A 25,950-nucleotide genomic window follows, 5' to 3' on the forward strand; every position below is an offset into this window, starting at 1 on the left:
CTGAAAGGGAATAATGGGAGAGCGTTGCGATGAAATACAGTGGTACCTCGGGTTACAGACGCTTCAGGTTACAGATTCTGTTAACCCAGAAATAGTACCTCGGGTTAAGAACTTTGCTTCAGGATGAGAACAGAAATCACGTGGCGGCAGTGCAGCAGCCCCCATTAGCTAAAGTGGTACCTCAGGTTAAGAACAGTTTCAGGTTAAGAACGGACCTCCAGAACGAATTAAGTTCTTAACCCGAGGTAACACTGTATAAAGGTGATATTGTTTGTAAAACAATATTTGTTTGAATGAGGAAACTCAGCAGTAGAACATTTCCAGAAACTTGGGGGACTTTTTGGTGACTAAAGACTGTCCTCAGTTAATAGGGCTGTTCTGCTTTTAGAGACTGTCTGTATTTTTTGCATGACACTGATTATTAGAAAGAAGACCCTTGGTTCCAGTGCCTGTCTGGCTGCAGTTAGGAAGGATGTACAAACCTGTTTGTGAGAATAGGGATTTTGACCCCTCTGAATTATGAAATTCAGTAAGACCAGTGCTTTTTTGGGGGGCGGTGCAGACTCAAGCACTGAGTAAGACTATCTTACCAGATGAATCTAGACGACAGCCAGTAACTTAATCTCTGCCAAAATGTCAGTCTAGAATTTATGTATTCTGGACCACTGTGATTTATACAGGGAAGAGGCATGGTTCAGTGGTTGAGGATCTTCTTTGCACGCTGAAGGTCCTGGGTTTGGTCCCCTGCGCCATCTCCAAGCAGAGCTGAGAATATTCCGTGTCTGAAACCATGGAGAGTTGCTACTGGTCTGTGTGATTAGTGCTGACCTCAATGGACCAATGCAGCTTCCTATATGTCTAATATTTTGAGGAGTAAGATAGCAATGCGATAAATTTTTAAATATTTGTTCCCCACAGTTTTTCCAGAGACCCAGGATTCTGACCATTCCTCTTCCATCTGTGTCTCTTCCTCATTGTGTCATGTAGCTCATCATATCTTCAAGAGGTACACGCAGCAGAATGTGCTACATAGCTGAGGCCCTATCATTCATGTTAGTATGGATAAGACATCCCTGGTCTTTGTGTCATCCATTAGAGTGGTACCTTGGGTTACAGACGCTTCAGGTTACAGACTCTGCTAACCCAGAAATAGTGCCTTGGGTTAAGAACTTTGCTTCAGGATGAGAACAGAAATCGTGCTCTGGTGGCAGCGGGAAGCCCCATTTGCTAAAGTGGTGTCTCAGGTTAAGAACAGTTTCAGGTTAAGAACAGACCTCCGGAAAGAATTAAGTTCTTAACCCGAGGTACCACTGTACAGCAATTACAACACTGAATAGAATATGCTGCATAAATTAAGACCGATTTTGAAAACTGGGCATTTCTACCTCTTGAGAGAAGTTACATTTGCAGAGCTACAAACCAAAAGACGCATAAAAACTCCTACCAGAAAGAACTTTGTGGATGCCATTTGCAGGTTGCTTCCTTAGAACTCTTTTAAACTGAGCTATTCCTAAGACAACGTTTCTTATCTTCGTCCACAGAAAATAGCCACTTCGATTGCTTGACGGCCAAGTACTTTCCAAAACAGCCTGTAATAACAGTAAAGGAAATTATTTAAATCACACAACCTAAGGATCTTGGAGTAGTGCACTTTCAGTTATCCCATTCTATATTAAAGCAATCCAGTGATCAACCTGTTCCAAAAATGTCATGGCTAAATAGGATCTTGAAACCTAGGTTTCCCTGGTCTCATTCTGGGCAAGACAACCTGCACTATACATTTAAATCAGTATTGTGTCACTTTAAACAGTCACAGCTTCCTCCTAAGAATTCTGGAAACCATAGTTTGTTAAAGAATGCTGAGAATTATTAGGTGACCTCTATTTCCCTCATGGAGCTACTATTTTCAAAGTTTACTGGGAAGAGACATTTTGATTGTTAAACCACTCTGAGAACTGTGTTAAAAACAGAGAACAGGTGGATAAAAATCCAAACCATGTCTGTAGTCATGCATACATATACTCAGCAATTTTTTTCTAAAAAAATGTTTAGGGGTACTCTCATTGTCCTACTCATATTGAAATACTGCCCCTCAATGAGGCCAAACTTAGATTCACAAAATCTTTAGGGGTAAGCGTACCCCTGCGTCCCCCCAGAAAAAAAGCACTGCATATACTATAGTTTGCTGAAATCAGACATTGGCCAATTGATCATTATCTTTACAAAGAATTATTTTTCCAGCACTAAAATGCAAGGCTTTCAAATAATTAACAAATATTTACCTTATTATAATAACCATATGTAATGGCATTGGGGTCAACTCCAGCTTTTTTCATTTCAAAAAGGACTCTCACTGCTAGCACAGGCTGGCCATATTGTCCACATAACTGCATCAACACCCGGTAGCATACCTGGGAAAAAAACCAATATTCTCCTTGTCAAATAAAATAATAATAATAATAATAATAATAATGCATTATTTATATGCCGCCCATCTGACTGGGTTGCCCCAGCGACTCTGGGCGGCTGCTAACAAAAAATAATAAAAGCACAATACAAATCATTCTCAAGAAACTTGTCAACTTAGGGCCATCATCATATTTCAGAAAGGACATCCATTTATGTCAGGATCCCATCTAACCTAGACACTGGAGAGACCTCTTCAAAGGAAAGGCTTGGGGCCTCATAGAGAACCCTCAAAACCTGGAGGAACTTGCAGCATTGCAGAGGTGGCCAGAAGAGACCCATATTAGGGATTCCTGGGCTCCCACAAGAACCCCTCCAACCCCATTCTGAGCCTTTCCTTCATCCCCAACTCTCCCCCACCATCCCACAGGTCTTGAAAGCAAAGGTGGCACCAGATTCAAGAGAAAGTTCAGAGTTGCTAGAGAAGCACCTGTTTCACTGCCAGACAGCTGTATTATGAAGAATCTACTTGGGAGGCAAGCTGCAAGCAATAACCCAGCAGAGGTCCAGGAAGAAGAAATACTGGCGGGGACTATAAATCATCTTTCTGTCCCTTTCAAACTCATCAAGTCACCAGCTCCACCAACTCCCTAGCACAGCTCCTGAATCAAAGCTCCAGTTTCCACACCAGGTACTGGATGTAGGCAATTTACCTCGTCAGGTGGATCAATCTTTTTCGAGTGCATTTTCCGCAGCACATCATAGGCCGTCCTCAAAGCCCTCACTTTGGAATGGCACACCTTGACATAGGCAGGAAGGCAAATAAACCAGAGGCCATAGCAGTGGCGTAGCAAGCACCTAGACCACATCTGAGGGATGGAGGAATACCTCTTGGCTATCTTGTGGGCCGACTTGATTTCCTGCAAAGACACATTGAAAATATTGTGTTTTAGGTATGTTACACTTTTTAAATCCTCTTCACATCCACAGAAGGGAGATAAGCATGAGGCAGATCCTCACTTGAATTATTTCAGTAACAGCTCTGCAACTATCGACTGCTGCACATTCTTCGCTGGAGGCCACTGACTTGTGGAACAAATTCAGTTGGTCTGCGAGACTCAGTGGTTGTCTGGCAATACAAACAACCAGCAGCTTTTCACGTGGTCACAAAGAACCTCAGGGCCAAATTATGATACACAAGGGATCTGTGATCAGGTCTCCCAGTGTTTTCTTCTAAGCTTAAATTCAGCTGCTAGGGGGAGGTGAGTGCAAATTGGATCAAGACTATAGTGCTAGGGAAGTGGGTTTATATTTATTACTCACCTTTTTCAGAAAAGGGAACTTAAAGCCACTTATAAAAAATATCAAAAACAAGCATAAAAATAAGAAGAAAACCAACATTAATTTATTTAAAAGAGCAAATCCAACTCAGCCCTGCTTGACTAAATGATAAGCAGAAAATTTAGATCCAAAAGCGTAGGAGAACAAGAACATTTTGGCCTGGCACCTAAAAACAGACAATGATGGTGCCAAGTGTGCCTACCTGAGGAGAGCATTCCAAAAAGTGGAGCCACCACTGATATGCCAATCAAATCATCAGTCTGTGGTGGCTAATATTTTTATTTAAAAAAATTATGTCAGATAATTGAGCCACGGATCTTCTGTGTTTCATCAAGCCTGGCCCTCAACTCTGGTCTGGTTCTTCTACATCTTAGTCTTCAGACTGAAGACAAGCTATTATTGGCCTATGCTGGCTCAATCGCTCACCAAATTTGTGGGTTTCCTGGAAGAAGGTGTTCAGTACTATGTTTTACTTTGGCTTCTGCAGCCTGCTTATCTCCCGATGTACAGGATTTGGTGGCCTAATTCACCAAAGGCTATGCCTGGCTGGTGAGCTCTGACACCCTTATTAATTCCACTGTTGCTTCATTTCTAAAATCAGAAAACTGGTGTTTCTAGTTCATAACTGAGAAGACACAAGGATGACTAATACACTTAATTTGTTTGAAATGCAAACTATTATCTAGTGAAATCATTTGAGGGTGACAGCATGCCAGCATCACCGCAATAGAACATACATATTCATCTGAAATGCAACAGAACGTGGAGTGCATTAGAGGGGAAAATAAGCTCCTTAAATGGTCGCTCAAACCACAAGACAGATAGAGAGATAGATAATAGAAGTCGAGGTGTCGTTATCTGAATGTTGAACAAGAGCAGCACAGTAGAAAAATAATTACTGGGATAACTCGGTCATTACCCTTGCTGTACAACCAGCAGGTGCTCAAAAGAATTTTCATTAGTTAAAGCATGAGTTGGGCATATCACTGTATTTTTACATGCCAAACAGTGCTCACAAGAACAAGAGGCAAACAAGGTTAAGTGACTTAACTATCCAAATTAGATATTAAACCTGTTTCCAGCAGGCTGCAGACACCAATAACAAAGGAGATGCCTCCCATACAAAGAAGAAGCCCGTGATTATCTGCTTCATGTCTAACTCTACAGTTCTTATTTATTTATATAATGCCATCTCGTAAAACACTGCAAAGAGTGTATAGCAATATATGTATAAAATAAAACTTTACAAACAGTACAACAACCTACAAACAGTACAGAATAATCATTAAAAGGACAGGCTAATCAAAATGTTTTTAAAGGCCAGTTTCACAGGCTAGTTTTAGATGCCTGAAACTGAAAAGAGGGGATGCTTGCCGAATCACTGCTGGAAGAGTGTTCCACAGCATGGGACTGGGGACACTAAATGCCTTGTGCTTCCCGCCATTTTGAAAGCCCACTTCTGCTCAATAGTTGAGACTTGAAAACGGTATGAGAGGGTGTCTTATTGGATGAATCCCATGAGATGGGAAAAGAAACTCTTTTTAGAAAGCAGCCTTGAAGATTCCTAACGCAGAAAGATTGGAATTCTAAATCTAATATAAGCATTGTATGAATTTTGTTACTTTTTATTAGGTTTTTTTTGTGGTGGTGTTTTTTGTAATTGTATTTTAAAATGTTGTAACCTGCCCTGGGCCAAGGTGATTGAAAATTATTAATGGGTTATTCACCAACAAACTGATGGATTAAGTCCCCCAAATACCAGAATTTTGGTTTGTTTCTAATACTGCATATAATTTAGTAGCCACCTTCCAAACTACTATCTCAATGTGATTTACAGTACACATAAAATAGATGAAAACAGTTCAAAGCAATTTAAAACAAGACTAGACAGTTAGAAAATAATTAATTGATAGATTGACAAATGCTTCAAATACTATAACTGTGGTTCGCTGCTAGTAATAGTGACTAAATAAAAGCAGCAAGGAAGGTGAGGAGCAAAAGAAAATGGAAAAACATTGTTCAGAAGGACAGAGGAAGGTTATCTGAGAAAACTTACTATGAAAAAAAGATACAAACTGTGAAAGAAATGTTTTAAAAGTGGTTTATTATGCCTAATTCTACCCACAAGCACTTCTGTGCAACAGCTGCTGTGGATAGCAGAGGGAAAGAAAAAGGAAATGTGAGATTAAATTATAGCATGGAGTCCCTAGGGAGGCTGAGATCCTCATTACAATTCAGTAGAGGCACTCAAACTAAGTTCATATCATTGACAAGCAGAGGTTTATAGAGCACCCAAAAGCTGGAATAAATTATTTCCGTATAACACACAAATGTGCATTTCTGGATTGCCACAAGGCTGCCACTCCTTTTACTTCTTTTTCTTTTCAAAAGCCCATTGCTATGAGAATACATCCCATAACATACCCAATTTTACACAATGCCTGCACTTATTTTCATTATAGTGGTGTTGCTGGGATGTCTGCCTCTTTAACTCTTCAATGCAAACAGTTTACAAAGCACTTTAACTTGCTGTGGCGTTTGTCTCCTAGGATGGGTCAAGGAAAAGGTTAAAATGGGTGTGATGTGATTGGCCAGTGAGAATGCAACTCCCAACTGACAAACCTCAACTCCCAACTCCCAACCTCAACTGACTTTCAAAACCTCCCACTCTATCTTTTACTCCCCCCTCGCATTCTCACTGGCCAATCACATCACACCCATTTTAACCCTTTCCTTGACCCATCCTAGGAGGCAAACGCCACACTTGCTCTTTAAATTTCCTGAGTTTTTCTCAAAAGCAGCTTACGAGGAAGTATGGGGAAGCTGCTGTTTAATAGATAATCTAGTTCAAAGTCCCAAAGGGCACAAGCTTGTTACATATGTGACTGGGCATCCAGCTTGTTGGGTTGGGAGAGAGGAAGAGGTTGTGCATAAGAACATAAGAAGAGCCCAGATGGAGCAGGCCGAAGGGAAAACCTCTGGGAAGCCCACAAGCCGAACCTCAGGCCAACATCAGAGTGGGTGGGTATCCCAATATGATGTTGGACTACAACTGCCATTGTCCCTAGCCAGCAGGACCAGCAGTCAAGGATGATGGGAGTTGTGTTCCAGCAGCATCTGGGGACCCTGCCCCTGCCTCCCAAGGCTAATAAAGGCTGATCTAAAAAGTAAAGTAACATTACCGTAAAAATAATAAAAAAATTATTCTTTCACATTTAATACTATACTGGAATGCATTTCTTTTAGGTAAATTATACACTGAACTATGTGTAGGTATTCAATAACTCTTGCTGCAGCCTGTTCCAAACCACATAACTTTTGTTATGTGTTTTATATTGTAATTTTATGTTGTGAACCACCCTGAGATCTATGGATGAATGGGAGTATACAAATTTAATAAATGGGAATGAATGAATTAACTGCGCTCTCTCAACTGTCAATGGCAGCCAGCAGCAATTTGCTGTAACTCACCCCAAGTTTGAAGAGACTGTAAAAAGCACTGCAGCAAACTCCTTGGGAGAAACAGTGAAACCAGGATACACAGAACACCAAAGGGTGCCGCATGCTTACTAAGTACCTGTTTTGTTCTCCTGAACATTGGCAACGGGCTGTTGGGACTGCTGGCTTTTGAAGACAATCTGCTGTTCTGTATTGTCAGGAGTGCCTTAGGCCGCTCAAACAGATCTTGCTGCAGCACAGGAAATCCACTATAACTGAAAAAGAAGGGAGACGCCATCTTATTTTATTTACTTATGCCCCAACACCATACAGAGGGCTTTGGGCCATGATGCTGCTTTGACTACAACTGATATTTTCGTGGGCTACAGTTCTATTATGGGAGTAAAAAATTGAATAGAGAACACACAAGCTTGCTGTACTTTCTTTGTCTTTTCAAGTAAAAACCCTGGGGGGGGGGCAGAAAGAAAAAGACATCCTTCAAGCATTTATTTACTGAGCGTAATCAGCATATAATGGTTCAGTAACTGACCATATTTGGCCCTCTGACAATTGCTGTCTATCTTCATAATTAAGACAACTAAGAGAAGAGGAGGGATGAATGGAGGGACTTACAAAGTTGCCTGGTACTGAGTCTGGGCTATGGTCATTACTCTTACTGGCTGTGGGTCTCTGGGGAGTGTGTGTCTTAGGCAGAGCAGGATCTTTCCAGTCATGTGTTGCCTGGTCCTTGGAGATAGAACCTTCTGCACACAAAGCATGTGCTCTGCCACCAAACTATGAAATTGCCGTGAAAAATGGACTAAATGACAAGTTAACTTGGGCCCCTTCTTCTTTGTATGACCCTTCAGGAAAACTCTTTCCTGAGCAGAGATCTATATACTCACTTAAGGCTGAGTATTTAAGTAAGGATTATTATTATTTTTAGTGTGCTATTCAATTAGAGTGACAACTTCATTAGCATTGACTGCATTTATGCCATGAACATCTGAAAAGCTTATTTAGTTGCTAACGAACAAAGAAAGAGCAGAAGCCCATAAAAATCAATACTGACCTGCAAACTCATTTGAAAGAGAAAATTAGATTGCTGGATTTTTTTAAAAGGACTTTTTCAGGAAGACCAAAACAAACAAACAAACCCACCAACCACCAATTGGTGGTTGTCAAAATAAGCAAAGGTCTGGTGTTCAATCTGGGGAGTGGATGGTGGGTGATATACACACACACACACACACACACACATATATACATATACATATACATACACACACACACACACACACACACACACACACACACATATTGTTTAGGCCAGGTACAGCTATTACCCTCTACTGGTACAGCAGGTTTGACACATAAAATACTTTGCAGCCAGCACAACTTAGGGACCAGCATTTTGCCAGGATTCTTGCCACATTCCAAAGGGTTACCTGTACTGTGATGGAACCTCTTCTCCATTGGGAAGGTGGGGGATCTCTGGGGGAGTTATGAAAACCGTGTGCTCACTCTTGTATGATTCATCCAATTCTATAAGCCGCGTGTCACCCGTCCTATCCATATCTACCTACATAAAATAGTTTTAAAATGTATTTTATCTCAAGTACAAAATATGCTCACATTTTGGAAGCAGTGTATTGTTCATACAATGGCGTGTAGAAAAAACAGTTGCCAATGATACAGTAGCATTAGGGTTTTTACAGTCAAGTGGTATGGAATTTTTATGAAACGTTTAGATAATATTTCCTGTGTTTTACTGTCATTATTTGCAATTCCCCCACCTTCAGTCTCCAATCTCTTAAAAAAAAGAAAAAGGAAAGAAAAAGGCTGCATCTTGGACTTCCTTTGAAGAAATTTAGCAATTCAATATAAAGATGAGAGGGATGTTTTCAGCATACTGCTTTCAAAGGCTTTGTTGGTCTCAAGTCATATCCCTTTCATAGAATATCATCATGCCTTATTTATCTTGAAAGTGATTCCAGCAGTCTGCTTCTCACAAAAAGTGATATTTTTCAGCCGCTCATTTTATGCTATATGTAGAGCAAGGAGACAGGACTAGCTTGGTTAAGCATGTTTCGGTGTGAGTGTGTGTTTATGTAATAAATACATTGGCATGACACACAATGAACATACTTAACCAAGCTAGTCCTGTTTCCTTGCTCTGCATAGCAAAACCTACTGCTGAACAAACCACTGCTCCCTTTGTAAAAAGCCAATTTCCTCACAGGATCCTATGTCAGGGAAGGCTGCCTACTGCCGAGGAACTGCCCCCCCCCTTGCAGCAGAATTGTCTGTAATCAATAAAATGGCACTTAAATTGGCCTTCTTTCTAGCATATGGCAGGAAAGAAATGGCCAATTTCCATAGTTGCTGAATTTCTCTCAGGTGTGTGACATGCACTTTATGTTGCAACAATTAAGTCAAGGGTACACCTGCAAAAAAACAAAAGCCACCATCCTCAGAACGTTCTGCAGTTTTCAGAAATTTTAAGGGCACATTAGTGCCAGACTGAGTGTCAGCTGTGAAGATGTCAACTATGTGAACACTGACGGATTTAATAAAATCTTTGGTTTCAAGGGACGCGGGTGGCGCTGTGAGTAAAAGCCTCAGCGCCTAGGGCTTGCCGATCGAAAGGTCGGCGGTTCGAATTCCTGCGGCGGGGTGCGCTCCCGCTGCTCAGTCCCAGCACCTGCCAACCTAGCAGTTCGAAAGCACCCCCGGGTGCAAGTAGATAAATAGGGACCGCTTACTAGCGGGAAGGTAAACGGCGTTTCCGTGTGCGGCTCTGGCTTGCCAGAGCAGCGATGTCACGCTGGCCACGTGACCCGGAAGTGTCTCCGGACAGCGCTGGCCCCCGGCCTCTTGAGTGAGATGGGCGCACAACCCCAGAGTCTGTCAAGACTGGCCCGTACGGGCAGGGGTACCTTTACCTTTACCTTTTGGTTTCAGAGCCAATTAGATCAGTCTTTGCCAACATCGTGCTCTCCAAATGTTGCTGATCAACAACTCCCATCAGCAACAGTGGGCAGTGTGGGGCCATGAGAGCCACTCTAAATTACCTAGAGTTGCCAAAACCTATGTTAGCAGAGTGTGTGTTGTCAGACATGGTTCAATGGAGAAGTATGTCAGCCACACTTACTTTATTTACACAGTCATCAAAAAATGCAAGACTTGCATCTTTATCACTGACAAAGGAGCATTCTTCAATGAAGCGAATGAACATTTGTGTCTTGGTCATCATAGTGTAAAACTTCTGATGTGAACGGTCACGGCTTTTTAAGAACCCTATAAAGTTAAAACAAAAACCCAACATTTGATGTTATAAACATGGTTGGCAGGGAAAGCAAAGAACATATACTCCACTAAGAAAAGGAAATTAAATAAACATTCCATATGGGGTCCCCACTACCATCATCAGGAGCCACAAAAGTGTAAGAAACTCAAAGTCTGAATGTCATGTTGAAAAACCTCCAAAAACTAGACACTGAATTTAGCCTAAAGCTTAATTACTTGAGCCCAGGTGAAACCATGGCAGGAATTCCAAGGGATGTTAAATGAACTGCAGGAAGATACTGAAATACTGCCTGGGCCTAAAACAGACAGGTATGCATTCACAGAGTGATAGAATTATGGGGCTGGAAGGATCATCTAGTCCAGCCCTCTACAATGCAGGAATCACAGCTAAAGAATCTGTGACAGAAGGCCATCCAACCTGTTTAAACACCTGCAATTCAACTAAGTGTTGCTTTCAATGGGTCTACTCTGAGTAAAACTTAGTTGGATGCAATCCCTTTACAGCTTCCCCTTTGCCAGTCATTTAAACCAAGCTACAAACTTGGAGGAAGGTATAACAGTCTGCTCCTGTACCTTGCAGCTCAAATAGGGAACTTGCATCTGTTGCTGTTTCAGAAGGTGCTTGGGTAATGGGTCTTAGATATGACCTGTAACCTTTTAGGATAGAGGCCATGAAACAGAGAAACGCCTCCTGGATTTCCACATCTAACAGATGCAGCTTCTCCCCTGAATGGAAATCATAGTCATTCATAGCCAGCTCCATCAGTGCGTCATCTCTTGGTCTTTGCTGCACTGTGAATAAAAGGACAAAATATGAAAACGTTCCCAGTATTGAGTTAGCATTTCCTTTCTGCTCCACAGGGCTTACTTCATTATCCCACCTTGCTAAGTTACTTATGCTACTTATAAGTGGCAAGAATTGCATGTCTCTTTCTGTCAAGATGTTTCAAGACTAATAAACTTATTTGCATCCTCAATATGTTATTCAGAAGCGCGTGGCATACAGTCACAAATGAAGGCAAGTTTAATTTTGCTTCAAGAACTGAGACACCAAAGAATGCATTTCCTACCACCCCAATAACTACCAAACACTTATATTGGCTGTCTGGCCAGCCTCTCTGTGACATTAGAACAGCTGCCAGGCTAACGTGGTCCACCCTGACATCAGAGCACATCAACCAATGGTACTAAGAGAGGCTGGGAAAGCAAAAGAGAGAGACACACAGAGGAAGCAAGCATAAGGTAGGGAATGCAGAGCAACCAGGAGGGAGGTTTGGCAATACTAATATCCCATCTTACTGGTGACCTTATCACTAGTTCCCTAGATCTGGTTTAAATAGTGGGATACAGCTATTAGCTATGGCAGAGAAGGATGCAAATCACTAGTCTCCAAGATAGACAAAAGACTCAGACGAGCACATTTACTTTTTGCAGAAAAGGCGTCGCTATGGAAACTATGACAGAATTAGTCTGGGTGAAAACACAGTGATATGCACATAGAAAAAGACAATTTATGTAAGCTTTTGAAATGCATACATCAGTTAGTGATATAGCTTAAGCCCCCAGGGTGAAATCTGTCAAGGACTGCTCCTGTGTGACTCCTGGTTATTTCAGTGGAATTTGCATGTGGCTCTTGATGCACACTTATATCACCTCAGTGGAATAATAAAGGGCTCAAGAGAAATAACATTTTTAATAAAGGAAACCACTGTAGATACCTCTGCTCTGAGCAAGAGTCTAACAAATATTATGAATATATCTATTACATCAATATGTTATAGTTCCTCCAAAACAACAAAAACTGGGTACATGGTTCTCCCCTCCCCCAATTTTAACACCACATTGTCCCTGTGAGGCGCGGTAGGTCAGGCTGACAGATATCAACTGGCCCAAGGTCACCCAGGGAGCTTCATGGCTGAATAGGGATTTCAAATGTGGTCCCTCTGGTACTAGTCCAGCACTTTGACCAGTACACCATACTGGCTTTCTAAATGCATTTATTTATGTTTATCAATAAATAAGAAACAAAAATAAAATATAAAGCAGCAAAAATGTTCATTGTAGCAGAGGTAGTATAAAACAGAATGTATTTAAAGTACAATTTAAATGCCTGGGTGAATAAAAAGGTGTCAGGCACATGACATTTTTAATATTTGTAAATAATTTTTATTTGATTTTCAAAGCTGGACATTTTAACAAGCCTAGCTTTTCAAATACTTAACATTTATGCAACCTATTAAACAGTAATTCACAGAAGTTCCAGAAAGGTAGCCTTGTTTGTTGTTTGTGCTGCAACAGACTTTTGTGGGACTTTAAAGACTAACAGATTTATTATGGCATAATGATTTGTTTAGCATTTAAGATGCCACAAGTCTCTTAGTCTAATTTTGTCAAAAATCATTGCAAAATTGCAAAATAATGAAAAACCTATTGTGATTTTGTCTGGGTTCCTCTAGGCAAGGATGGCTGGCTGAGCGCTAAACTGAGCTACGGTCCTTTCCCAAATCACTATCTGTTCCATCTGCATAGAATAAGGAACACCATATGTTTCTCCCCTCTTCAAAGACAGCTTTTTCACTGGATTCCCTGAAGTCCACTCCTGCTAAGTAGCACAACAGCTTAACCATCTTAAAGCATGAACGACTACAACAAGCCACTGCATATGCCAATCTCTGTGTCATTTTCCCCACTTACATTCTGCTAGCTGCTGATACAAGTTATTTAGAGTGTTCATCAGGTTTTTACAGGGTTTCTTTGGTAAGATCTTCCATGCAATATTTCTCTTATCTCCTGGTCTGGAATAAAAACAGAGGTATTATGCATAACATGGTATTTTGAAAATACAAAGCAACAGCTAAAAAGTGTACATATAAATGGTTATCTAGGTATGGAAATCTTTATTTATAGATGGCAGTGTATTTTTAAATATGCTTGTGAAAAGATGACATCTGGCAAAGTGTCCTTCACTGCACTCAGATTATTCAAGCTTCTGCTCTCCTCTGTTGCTGTTGGAAACCTTGCAAGCATGATTCCCCCCCCCCCCACTTATTTCTGTGGGAAGCACCCAACATGCTGTTTGTTTCTATTAATATTTTAAATCTTATCTGGTCCTCTGCTTCCATACTAATTGATTCAGCTTCTCATCTCTCAATTCCCAGCCTTGTTGCCTCGGCTGATGGTTTCATTTCAGTATTTCCTTGAAGCATGTGAGAGTCCTAAATATCTGATACCCTGACACCTGTATGGCACACCCATAACAGTTTACTAATATTTTGGTTTGGACACAAGTAAAGTTAAACAACCACTCCTGCTCTCCTTTTTATAACTGCAATTGTTCTACAGCAGGCATGTATAAAGTCCGTCTCAGGGGCCTAATCCAGCCTGCTGGAGGTCGGTTTAATCCAGTTTATTTCTTGAGGTAACACCCTAAAAAAAGCTCAACTTCAATCCTATTCAATCCCTAAAAAAGGTTAACAACTTTGGTTGGCCCTTTGGTTGGCCCTCATGGCCCTTCACTTCATCAAAACTGGCCCTCTTTGAAAAAAAGTTTGGACACCACTACAGCATAATGACCAGGGTGTGCCTCAGGCAGGGGCATTGGAGCTTTGGTGGTGAACAGAATGGCTGGCTGTGAATGAGCTGGGTTTCCTTTCTCCTAGCCCCACAATTTGGCCAATCACAGTGGCTGGGAAGAGGGCAGCTCATGTGGGTGGTGCACTGGAGTAGGAACAGCCCTGCTCCTGCCTAATATAGGCGAGAGGAGCTCAAAAAGCAGCTTAGTTTGATACTTCTCTAAGCAACTGCTGTGGCTATCTAGCTGTACCTGGTTTTTATAGTAATGCTCTGCCTGGTCTCATTAGGGTTTCTTGCAATACAGCTACATAAATTTTGCCATGAACTTAAGATGACAGGGCCAGGAAATAACTGAACTTCCCTCCCAGACTGATCAGGCAGGGGCCAAGAGTTCACTTTTCTCCTAGCAAAGGTTTGCAAGCAGTTGCTTTTGGCACTGATGGTGGATTAATGTCACAACTGGTGCAGGGATAAGGAAAGGCAGGCTCCCCACAAACCATTCTGGGGAGGCCATAAAAGGGACTCAAGAAACTGCACAATAACCAATCCACTGCAATTACCAGTTGCCAACCATATCCCCACACTGTGGGGACTTCGGGTTTGATCCAGGTCATCATCTGCAGTTAACATGAGAACCTAAAAATTTGCTTGCAGGACCAGGCAGTGAGTCCAGCATTCTGTTCTCAGAATGGCCACTCTTTCCCCTCAGGGTTACCCAGCAGTAAGGTGGGTGGAGAAGATGGACTGTTGGCAATAACTGTCTTGTCCATCTCTTCTCTGCTAAATAATGGGAAAGTTGTGGCCTGCTCTATACCCAACTCTTGGTGTGCATTTCAGTGATTCTTCGCCCAACAAAAGTTCTCAAGATCCAACAATCAGGGGAGCCAGTGGCCCTTCAAATTTTGTTGGACTCCAGCTCCCATAAGCCCCAGTCAACATGGTCAATGGCCAAAGACATTGGGACCTGGGGTCCAACCACATTTGGAAGCCCGCTAATTCCTCACCCGTACTTTAAGGGAAATCAGTTATATAAGGCTTATGCAGTGGTACCTTGGTTCTCAAATGCCTTGGTGCTCAAGCAACTTGGAAACGTAAACCTGGAAGTAAATGTTCTGGTTTGTGAACTTTTTTGGGAAGCCAAATCTGCTCCATTTTGAGTGCCACACTTCTGTTTTGAGTGTTACACTGAGGTCTGTCTGTTTTTGCTATTTATTTTGCGTTTTTGTTTTTGCAGCTTTTATATTTTATTTTTGTGACTGTGTAGAACCCAGTTCAGCTACTGATTGATTGTGTGACTGCAGTACATTGTTTATTGCTTTCATTTTATGGATCAATGGTCTCGTTATAGTAAAATTCATGTTAAATTGCTGTTTTAGGGGTTGTTTTTAAAAGTGTGGAACAGATTAATCCATTTTGCATTACTTTCTATGGGAAAGCACGCCTTAGTTTTGGAACGCTTTGGTTTTGGAATGGACTTCCAGAGTGGATTAAGTTTGAGAACCAAGGTACCACTGTGTATGACATTCACTTTTGACAAATGATGCAGAAATGCTTGCTTAATTCCATGTCCTTGATTAAAGATGGCACAAGTTCCCCCTTCCCGTCATCAGTGAGATTACCAAGATTAACCATGTTTATATACTCCAAGAGAATTGCAAGTTGAGCGCAGTTAAATTAGTAACAACACTGGAACTTGCCCATGAAATCTGTTTCCTTTATTTTACAAACACATTTCCTCTGTACTCTTCCCCGCTAAGGAAGACTGCAAAGTCTAGACCACCAAGAACTGCAGAAAACTAATCTCAGTTCTGCTTTCAGACTGTGTGGTCTTTAAGAAGCACCCTTTGTTCACATGAGCTTTAAGTATTGTTTTTAGGAAAGCTAACTGCTTTCCACAGTACTATGAGGATTAGTGAGACTATTTGCAAATTACTTAGAATGTACTGGCAAAGTCAAAGTGCTGAGGTATCCAATTTGTCTGTGTGATCTACTAATGCATGATTTCTACAGCAAGGAAGTGCGAGAAGAAAAACTTAGGGTGACAAGGTTAGTCTGCACTTGCAGGCTTATTCCTTCATAACTGTAGCACCATTGTAGCTGGTATAGTGGTAAAACAGGTGAATCAACAGCTGGAATGTGTGGAGCTCAATACATGGCTTTATACTCCCAGCCTCAGTCCCAATATGAAGGTATTACTGTACTGGTTTACATTACTGGGCTATTGTAAGGGTCCCTGAGATAAAATACACGTAGACACTTGAAATGCACTATATACATGCTAGGTAACCGTAACCATTAAGTGTGACTTGTATGCCTCAATGAGCCATCATAAATTTAATGCCATAGATCATCTCCTCTGACACAATGATTTTCAGAGGAATCAGATCACAAGTTCAGCTGCAAGTCATCCGGTGCTGTGTAATCAAGTGATGCAAATGTGAATGGACTTGCAGTTTCTGGTAAGCAGAACTAGATGAGGTAGGAAACAAAAATTCACCACTGTGCCTTCTGCTTAACTATTACAAAACCATACAGAAAAGTTCTCAATGCTTACTGTGAAATGGTGTTTGTATCTAGGTCAACGCAGCTAACATCTGGTGGAGGGTCATAGAGATCAAAGTATCTTGAGTCAATTCCTACTATGAATGGACACGGCGCACTCAAAACATCTGCCAGGGCTAGAGGGCAGAGAGGAATGTACGGGCAGGGCCAGTGGAAAGGAAATATCATCTTTAAAAAAGAGAAAAGAATGTATGCATTGTATATAAGCAAACAGATGTGCTTCAAGTTAAGACAACAATCACAGACCATTTTCCCCATATGAAGCACTTTCACCATGAACATTCCCTGCAGATTTCAATTAATGTCAGTGCAATATTGTAGGGAAAATGCAGCAACTCCTGTACTTTAAAATGCTCACTACTAGGAGACAGACAAAGGGACAATCCTCCAAGCAGTGATGCTGGGGCACATTGGGATGGGTAGGGTGGAAAGCAGGGAGCCCAAACAGTAGGTGGAGCCCAGAGCCAATGATAGGCAGCCAACTAACTCTCGTGCCATCCCCAACCTCTTCACTGATGAGTTGTACAAAGGCAACACTGAGACTAAGTAGGAGGAATGCTGACAGTCAGTGCCACCCTCTTACTTACTTTCATATGCATGAGAAGGGGAGCGGGGTAATAATAAATAATAATATTTTTTTATTTATACCCCGCCCTTCCCGGTTCAGAAAACCGGGCTCAGGGTGGCTAACAACAAATTTAAAACACTTAATTGTAGAAGCAGCATAAAATACATTATAAAAACATGAAAAACAATAAAATTCAAAGTTCAGAAATCAATTTGGGGGAAATCCATCTAATAAGCATTAGATAGTCACCAGGGCTAGCCCTGGGTACAGGAATGGAGGAAGCAGTCTTATACTGAATCAGACCAATGAGTCTACCTAGCTCTGCACTGTCTAAATTGACAGGCAGCAGCTCCCCAGGGCCCTTCCCCCACTGCAGTGTATAAAACATTTACAGATGTGACACAAATCACTGCACACTGAGGTTAGAAGGGCAGTGCCCCATTCGCCCTAATGGACCACTGCCTTCAGGGAGCTTTCCTGTGCAAGCCCTGTTGAAATGAATGGGAGAGGACTCTGATTTACTTCAATGGAACTTGTACAGTATAACTTCCTGAAGGACTGTGCCCAAGGATTGTTACAAAGATCTAAAACTGGGTGAGAAGCAAGCAACGGGACACCGAGATGAAGATGGCAAACACTCGCAGCAGCCCATCTGCATAAACATCATTGGAAGGTTAGAAAAAAAGAACCCACCACCACGACAAAAAGCTAAATATTTAACATATGACCCCCAGCACGGAGCAGAGGCCAGGACCCAAAGGATGACAAAGCCTTATGCATGGGGCTTGTGCTAGCTCAGAGGAATTTTTGACTTTATTTCTTTGAACAATTGACCTTCATGCTGTGTGATAAACAGCGTTTGAAACACCCCCTCGGTTTGACATGCAGCTGGTGTTCAAGCAAAAACAGTCTAATGCCCCTGGGTCCACAGAACCATTTTTATGCAGCTGTGGATCCTGGTCATTGTGTCAAAGATAAAAGATAAATACTAGTCCATTTTACATTTGAGGAAACAGGGGATGTTACTAATAAATACTGGGGAAAGTATAGCCATTTAATTGGATAAAAACGAATGCTACTTACAGAGACAAGTGCTTCTGTTACACTGGTAAGGACTGATGGTCGTAAAGAATGGATAAGGATTTTATGCTCTGTCACCGCAAATACAAGGAGAGTTACTGCATTCTCTGGTCCAAGGTTCTGCAGAAGAGCAGAAAACTTTCCACCACTATCAGACAAAGAAGACAATAAATTTGACTGATAAATACTATTTATTGATTACAATGATACCCTTCCTCCTAGGTGCTACTTCGTCTTTACAACAACACGATACGCCAGCACCATTTTACTAGCTCAAGGTCCGCCACTATTCAGCCCTGCAGCTCAGAAAGGATTTGAATCCAAGACCCTGTGGTTTAAGTCCAACAGCCTAACCTAAGGACAGTCAACATGGTGCCTATCCAAAGTCTGTGGATTACAGCTGTGGATTACAGCTCCCACCCCCGTCCTCTAACCATGCTGGATGGGGCTGATGGGAGCTGTAGTTCAAAACATCAAGAAGGGTGGTTAAAAAGAGTTACTTTGGCCCTAATCACAAAACCACAGTGGCTATTAAATAACTATTGCAAGTAACGTAAGAATAACACAGAGCTGAAAATACAGAAAAGCAGCAGTTTTGGATTTGGCACTGCCACAAGTCTTCCTTTCTTCTCTTTTTAACTAAATACATGCATTGTAGTACAGTACACAACAGGAGAAAGTTATTGTGATGAACTGAAGGGCAGCAGAAACAAGATGGGACAAGCTGTTTATAGTTCCTAGTGAATTAGTTCTAACTAAATTTTTTTTGGGGGGGGAATTCAAGAAGTTTCAGTGTTTTTCAGCAAAATGTTAAAGAAACAAGGGAAGAAACTCATTTCTATTACTGCAAATATTTATATCTTCTTCTTGTCTCACCATCGGTAATTTTTCAATCAACCCCTCTTCCCATCCTTCAGATAATGCATTACTTTTAAAATGTTATTTTTACTTGCCTCAGTGGTAGAGGTGATGATATGGGCTGACTAAGAATCAGACTGTCATGAGGCGACAGCTATAAAAACATAACATAAAAGTAGATTTTTATATTTACATGATATTTTAGACATCAGATAATACATTACTAAAGAAAAGTTTAAGAAAAGAAGCAATTTCAGATCACTGTCTGGTATTGGAGTTCTAAACCATATATGAAAAATGTAACAGTATTCACAGGAAATAGGCATTACTTCATAGAAGGAATCCCTACTATTTATTTCATTTAGACAAAAATTAAAGACTTCACCATATATTTGGAAAACACTGTTGACAGGTCTAACAGTCTTAACTATGTACTATTTTAGTAAACATCAATTACCCTCGCAGAATTAATACTGTTGTCCCATCCATAGCAAGCTGGTTTTAAAGTATGCATACCCTTAATGTTAATATTTTTAAGAAAGCTTCAATTGAAAAAGAGGTTATGACTCAATTTCAAAGTCTCAAGCAGTTTAACCTAGCACTGGTCTGTTTACTTGCAAGCTAGCTAAATTATTTAATACAGGTATCATCTTCCCAAAGATTTCTTCAAAAACACGCTTGAGGAAGCCCACAAAAGCATCAGAATTATAAGACAGAAAAACTTCTCCTTTTAAGAGAAGAGTTAAGAGTTCACATATACATTCATGCACTGAGTGGCAAACAAATAGCAAATTAACTTTCAGGCTCTGTAACCAATAAATGCATTCTATAGCCTTACATATTGTGCTCGCTTGCAAGTTTGCTTCTGTGTAAATCCACTTTCTCTTGCCAGGTATAAAATAGTATACAATCAAGCAGCAGCTTTAGTTGTTGGTGGTGGGTTTTTAATGGAGGGAATACTCAGTGGAGAAGATTTACCTTCTTCCCACAATGCTGCAGTTTTTAACTGTTCCAACCCTGGCTGGTATGAACACTTTGGAAAACTGCAGACCACACCAACCTCCTACATTGCATCAAGTATGGCCTACTGAAACCTCTTAAATTTTGGAGCACACAATAGATTTTTTAAAAATTATGATATTTATGAGTATTCCAAAACATACATACAAATACAACAAGGGTAGATCTCTTAAACCAACAACAAAAATAAACATACAACTTGGCACATGTCCAACAAAATTCAATCTATATAGGAACCTCACATTTGTTCCACCTGATCCCAAATGAAATACCAGGCTCAAGACCAAATATACTGTGGTGGCAGATCTGTATAATCGATTTTAATGAATCCAGTAAGCGCAGACCCCTGCAATAGCCTTGAACCCTTGACATGATTAAGCTGGCAAAGGAATATGTAACTTTTGAGCGGGGAAGAAAAATGACTGCCAAACAATATGCATTCAAAGCATATTGTTGCAAAAGCTCAGCAACTCTTTGCTGTTGCTGCCTTCCCACCAATTGTCCAGAGGATACCCTCTCACCAGGTAGATTCACCATGTCAAATTTCATGCCAAAAGGATAAAATTGTATTGATTTAATGACAAATAGAATGTTCATGCTTTATAATGGTAAAACACTGTAAAAGTCTGCTTCCTTAAATATACAGCTGCTCTTGTGGCTATAAATCACGGGTTGGCACTTTGAAAAAGATCTCTACACATGAAAATACAACACTGTGTCCCTTAACCAGGATTTTGACTGGCATCGAAGAAAAGTATGCAGGACCTTCTCTAGATCTTAACACACAAGAAACAGCCCTCAGAAGTTTAGGTTATTTGGTACAGAAAGGGCAGTACCATCACAGTTGCACGCAGGTGGGTGCTTGAGTTTAGAATTTTCTCAACTTATTATTATTTAAATTTACACTCTGCCTTTCCGCACAAGAAATCTAGGGTGGCTAGCAATCATAATATATGAATGTGCAAAATTATCAACAATAAGAATTATATACAAATACAAAAAAGCAAATATCAAAATACATATATATGGGTCATACATATCTCTTAAACATTAAAGGCTGCAACAGCCAACAATGAATTGCATATATGAATGAGCCATTACAGATCAAACACCAAAAATGGAGCTTTCATCTCAGAGAATCATAGAATTGTAGAGTTGGAAGGAAACCCAAGGGTCATCTAGTCCAACTCCCTGCAGTGCAGGAATCCTGCCCACAGCCATCCCTGGATGAGCTTGAACAACCAACCTTAACAGCAAGACACGCTGACCCATTGTGTCACTGGCACATTGCTTTTCAACTGAATGAGTTTACTCAGTCACCTACAAAACCTTCATGTAATCTAGTGATGCATATACATGCATGAACCTGCTGAAACTAGAACAACATGTGGACAGTAAAGGGCAAATTTACACTTGCCTGGACTAAAATTCTTGGCCTCTGAGGGGATGGAAAAGGAACTTTGTGCATAAAGTGGGAAATATGCCTGTGAAAGAAGAAATAATTATTTCAGCTTAATAAATTTAATCCATTTACGGAATACAGGATGCCAGTGTACATCCAGCATACAAAAAGCATTAAAACATTTTTTAGCAGATAGGCTCTATTCAATTGTGTTTGTTTAAATCAGTGCAGAGTTTTCCATAATGACCTGTGTGTTCCATGGAGGCACAAAGAGTAGGGGCAAGCTATGGGGAACAATTTAGCAACCTGCTGGGAACAGAATTAGCTCTGCTAGCTTTCCAGCAGGTGGGTCACTACTGATTAGCAGGAGAGAAGAGGTGGCAGAGAGGTTGGTGGGGTGCAACACACCACCAGGCAGCACCAGATTAGATCTGCTGGTGCATTTGCACTGCACTGACCTCACCACTGCCTTGCTCACCCCCTCCCCAGTAAGCAACAATGACCCACCTGCTGAGAAACAAGCACAGTGACTCTGCCCCACTCAGGAAGTTTCTTGTTGGGAGTATCTCCTTATTCCAAGTTTGTTCCTGTATCATCAAACCATGATTTGGCATTATATCTAAATCAACCCATAGTTAAGATTACTTAAAACAGGTTTGGTGCAAGGTCTGACTCAAGCTAGCAATGAGCCCAGCTGGCTAGGCAGAATGCACTCTCAGCTGCGACCAGTGGCCAGTCTCAATTAATAAAATTGTTCTACAATAGCACTGATGTGAAATGGACAAAATATCCTACAGAACTTACTTCTCAATGGGCAGGACATGTGGACCAGAGATGGAATAACGATATAGAAAAGTAAGAAATTTCTTGAAAGCATCAAAGAATGGCCAGTGAGAAAGAAGGCAGATGCATTTATTCGTCTGGACTGTTTTGGAGCTAGCAGACTTCCCATCAGGAGTAGCCACTAAACCCAACTGAGATTTCTGCTTTTCTGTGAGATTCTCTTCAGAATAGGTTTCATAGAACTGTATCGCAGCACCATAGACCTGCAAACAACAAAATATGTGATTTAATGAACATGCTTGTTCTCCATGCGTTTGCTTCAGACCAAAGGCAAAGGACTCCAGAATATGTACATTTCTCAAATAGCTTTACTTTAATGTACTGCACTTCTTGAAATATTATGAAAACATTTTAAGCAGCTCAGAGAACTAAATATGAACATAAAAGTGCAATAAAAAGTTGTTTTGTGCATGCATGCAGCACTATAAGCAGTTTAAGGTTAATGAACAACTTCTTAAAATGTATGTCTCAATAGCTGGGTTGCAATGTGTTCCTGGGCAGGTGGCATAATGAGGGGCAATTAATGCCACATCAGATATGGCACTTAAGGTCTAGTGGCCATTATAATTTATGCCAATGCCTCCAAAGTATTTTGCTGAGGGGCATTATGGGAGATGTAAATCTTGTCTCCATCCACCCAACACAGCAGTGTTGCCAGGTAAGCCCATCCTGTTCTACCAAGAGAGGAGGGGGCCTCCCAAGGTCTCTTTGCCTGGGGCCCCTCAGTCCTGGAGCTGACCCTGCTCTGTTAGATCCCACCTCCCCATCACAGAACTACAGCTTCCAGTGCTCCTCATGGAGAAGGAATGATGACCAAATCAGTTTAAGTCTAGCATTAATCATCATGTGAAGTTATTGCAGGAAGAATTTTCAAGCTTTCAAACATTTTCTGATGAATTCCTCAGACTCAGAAAAATGAAAGAACAACAACAAAATAAAATAAAACAAGCTGTACTTGAAAATTATACTTGTTGACAAACTTATCCTTACCTTTTCAGCTGAAGCTCCAGTTAGTACAAATGTAGAAAACACTGGGAGGGGATACTTGCTATTAGACGGCCAACATTCAATTGTTGCCCCCATTGGGAGGCAAAAAAGAGGTACTGATACCGGTAAGGGAAATGAATCATAGTTGTCTTCTGGATATCTGCATATTAGACCTGGAGAAACAATTTTTTATATTACTGATAGACCTGAACTCCACTGAGCATACTAGAAAAACCATTCCTTATGTAACACACCGAACTATTAAGAAGCATGCTAAGAGTTTATTTTCCCAACTTCTATGCTTCCCTGCACAACAAATGCAATCCTTTGCATGCCTACTCACAAACAAGTCTGAATTAAACAGGTCTTACTTCCAGCTAAGGGCACAATCCTACACACATTTACTTGGGAATAAGACCATTTAATTCTATGGTATTTACTTGCAAGTCACATGAGATCCAGTTTAACCATACTCCTGAAAAATTATGAAGGCCAACACCACAAAATTAAAGAAAAACTACATGTATCAGTCTAATAAGGAATTAAGCTCTCAACTGAACATTAGCACCATATTGAGCATTCCAAAAATATACAAAAAAATTATTAAAAACCCTTCATCTTTTAAATCAAGCAACACAGCAGAAATTTAAATTGCCCCAATTAGAGCAAATAAGGAAAATTCAAAGCTCAAGATTGTCAAACTGCCATCTATCAAGATTCAAAGCTCAAGATTCAAAGCTCTTATATTGTCAAACTACCATCTATCCACTGTTGATATCTTTCAATACAAAATTTTGCTTGAGGTAATTTCAATATACCTCATTTATTTCTGACCTTGTTGACAAATTAAGGAATATCGTCCTTAGCCATCATCAAATGATCCAGTGAGAATGTAAAATAAACACTTCATTCAGGAAAGCTTTGGGCTGTGGAGTGCAATCCAGTTTTTAATGATGTTGCTTGATTCGTATTTGGAATTTTTTTGTGTCTTTTAGGACTACAGTTTCACTGTTTCTTGTTTTGACATGTATAATTTCTGCATCATCACCATCCCTTCTAATACCAAACTTGGGTGGTCCAATGCCTATCCATTTGAAAGGAAAACAGGGCTGCTAAATAAATAAATAAAGATAGATAGATAGATAGATAGATAGATAGATAGATAGATAGATAGATAATAGCTTCTTCATGCTCCCAGGAATATTAGTTTATAAAAGAAAAATACTTTAAAAACAGCAACAAACAGCTGGATGGGGGCCAACACACAGTGGCTTCCAAGACTTATAAAACATAGAGGATAGTTGAGACACAGAAGGTTTTAAGTCTGTTAGGTGGGTGGGGAGGGAAAGGAATATAAATAGAGGGAATTTGCCAAATAGCTTATAGCATGGGTAGGCAAACTAAGGCCCGGGGGCCAGATCCGGCCCAACTGCCTTCTAAATCTGGCCCGCGGACGGTCGAGGAATCAGCATATTTTTACATGAGTAGAATGTGTGCTTTTATTTAAAATGCATCTCTGGGTTATTTGTGGGGCATAGGAATTTGTTCATTCCACCCCCCAAAAAAATATAGTCCAGCCCCCCACAAGGTCTAAGGGACAGTGGACCAGCCCTCTGCTGAAAATGTTTGCTGTCCCCTGGCTAATAGCATCCTTGGCTTGGAGTAAAGCAGGTGGGGTGGCAGGTGCGTATCACAAGGTTACAAAGGAGGCAGGAAAAAACGGAAACATTTTCTTTTGGTATATAGCATTAATACTGTCAGGACTGGTCGTTGTCCTCTTCAGATCACCACACAAACACTTCTTGTTCTTTTATAACTTTTTACTGCATATTAACAAAACAATCTTATAAACGGTTCTTAACTATTATTCCTCAGAGTCACTTATTTTAGATACCTTCTGAGCTCTGCTTCTCCATGACCAGCCACTCTCAAAATGGCGAAGGCGCCCTTCCCCTTGCTTTCCCTCTCTTTTTTCTAACCTCCTGGCTAGAGCTGGCTTGTATCTCCCCTCCTCCGAATCTGAGCTAGAACCTTGCCTTTCCTGGGAAGAGCCGGTCCCTCCCTGTTGTTCCTGTTCTCTTCTATTAGATTCACTGCTCTCCTTCCTCCCTTGGGGAATGCTTTCTCCCTCTGAGAAACTGGAAACTTCTAACTCTTCCCTGACAAATACTCTCATGTTTGGGGCTGGCTGGCAGTCCCAAGACTATGTCCTTTAGCACTACATAACACAATAGGAGAAGCAGGGTTGACCCAATAAGTTTTGCTGCCTGAGGCAAAAAACACAATGATGCCCCTTCCCCCATTCTATGTACCAACCAGGCCAGCAGCTGAATATTACTTCAAACACAAAGCATCCTCCACCACATCTGAGGCCAGCAGGCTAGCTTAGGGAGTATGGGGCTGGCTGTGGGGTGTCCAAAGCTCAATCCTCCAACATGTTGCCACATTCCCTGCCCCTACCAACATCTGCACATGAGGTGGCTGTCGAACTCTGCCCTATGAACAAACACAAACCCCTGTGTTGCAGCTACACTATCCAGTGATCATTGATCCACTAGCATGA

General features: G+C 40.9%; 1 protein-coding gene across 2 annotated transcripts in view; it reads right to left on the reverse strand.

The window, feature by feature from the left end:
* The window catches only part of DENND4A (DENN domain containing 4A), a 63,717-nt gene that overhangs the window by 22,476 nt on the left and 15,291 nt on the right, over positions 1-25,950 (reverse strand). For both annotated transcript variants that reach the window (XM_079954157.1, XM_079954156.1), the window contains exons 5-18: positions 23,391-23,560; positions 22,362-22,603; positions 21,573-21,639; positions 19,231-19,289; positions 18,281-18,425; positions 16,622-16,797; positions 13,189-13,289; positions 11,068-11,286; positions 10,340-10,485; positions 8,634-8,767; positions 7,325-7,460; positions 3,120-3,326; positions 2,283-2,411; positions 1,445-1,589 (exon numbers count right to left, since the gene is read on the reverse strand). In XM_079954157.1, the coding sequence (XP_079810283.1) occupies positions 1,445-1,589; positions 2,283-2,411; positions 3,120-3,326; positions 7,325-7,460; positions 8,634-8,767; positions 10,340-10,485; positions 11,068-11,286; positions 13,189-13,289; positions 16,622-16,797; positions 18,281-18,425; positions 19,231-19,289; positions 21,573-21,639; positions 22,362-22,603; positions 23,391-23,560 (2,076 nt within the window). The remainder of the gene's footprint in view (positions 1-1,444; positions 1,590-2,282; positions 2,412-3,119; positions 3,327-7,324; positions 7,461-8,633; positions 8,768-10,339; positions 10,486-11,067; positions 11,287-13,188; positions 13,290-16,621; positions 16,798-18,280; positions 18,426-19,230; positions 19,290-21,572; positions 21,640-22,361; positions 22,604-23,390; positions 23,561-25,950) is intronic.

The sequence above is a fragment of the Podarcis cretensis genome (genome assembly GCF_951804945.1).
Source record: "Podarcis cretensis genome assembly, chromosome: 14".
Taxonomy (NCBI): Eukaryota; Metazoa; Chordata; class Lepidosauria; order Squamata; family Lacertidae; genus Podarcis; species Podarcis cretensis.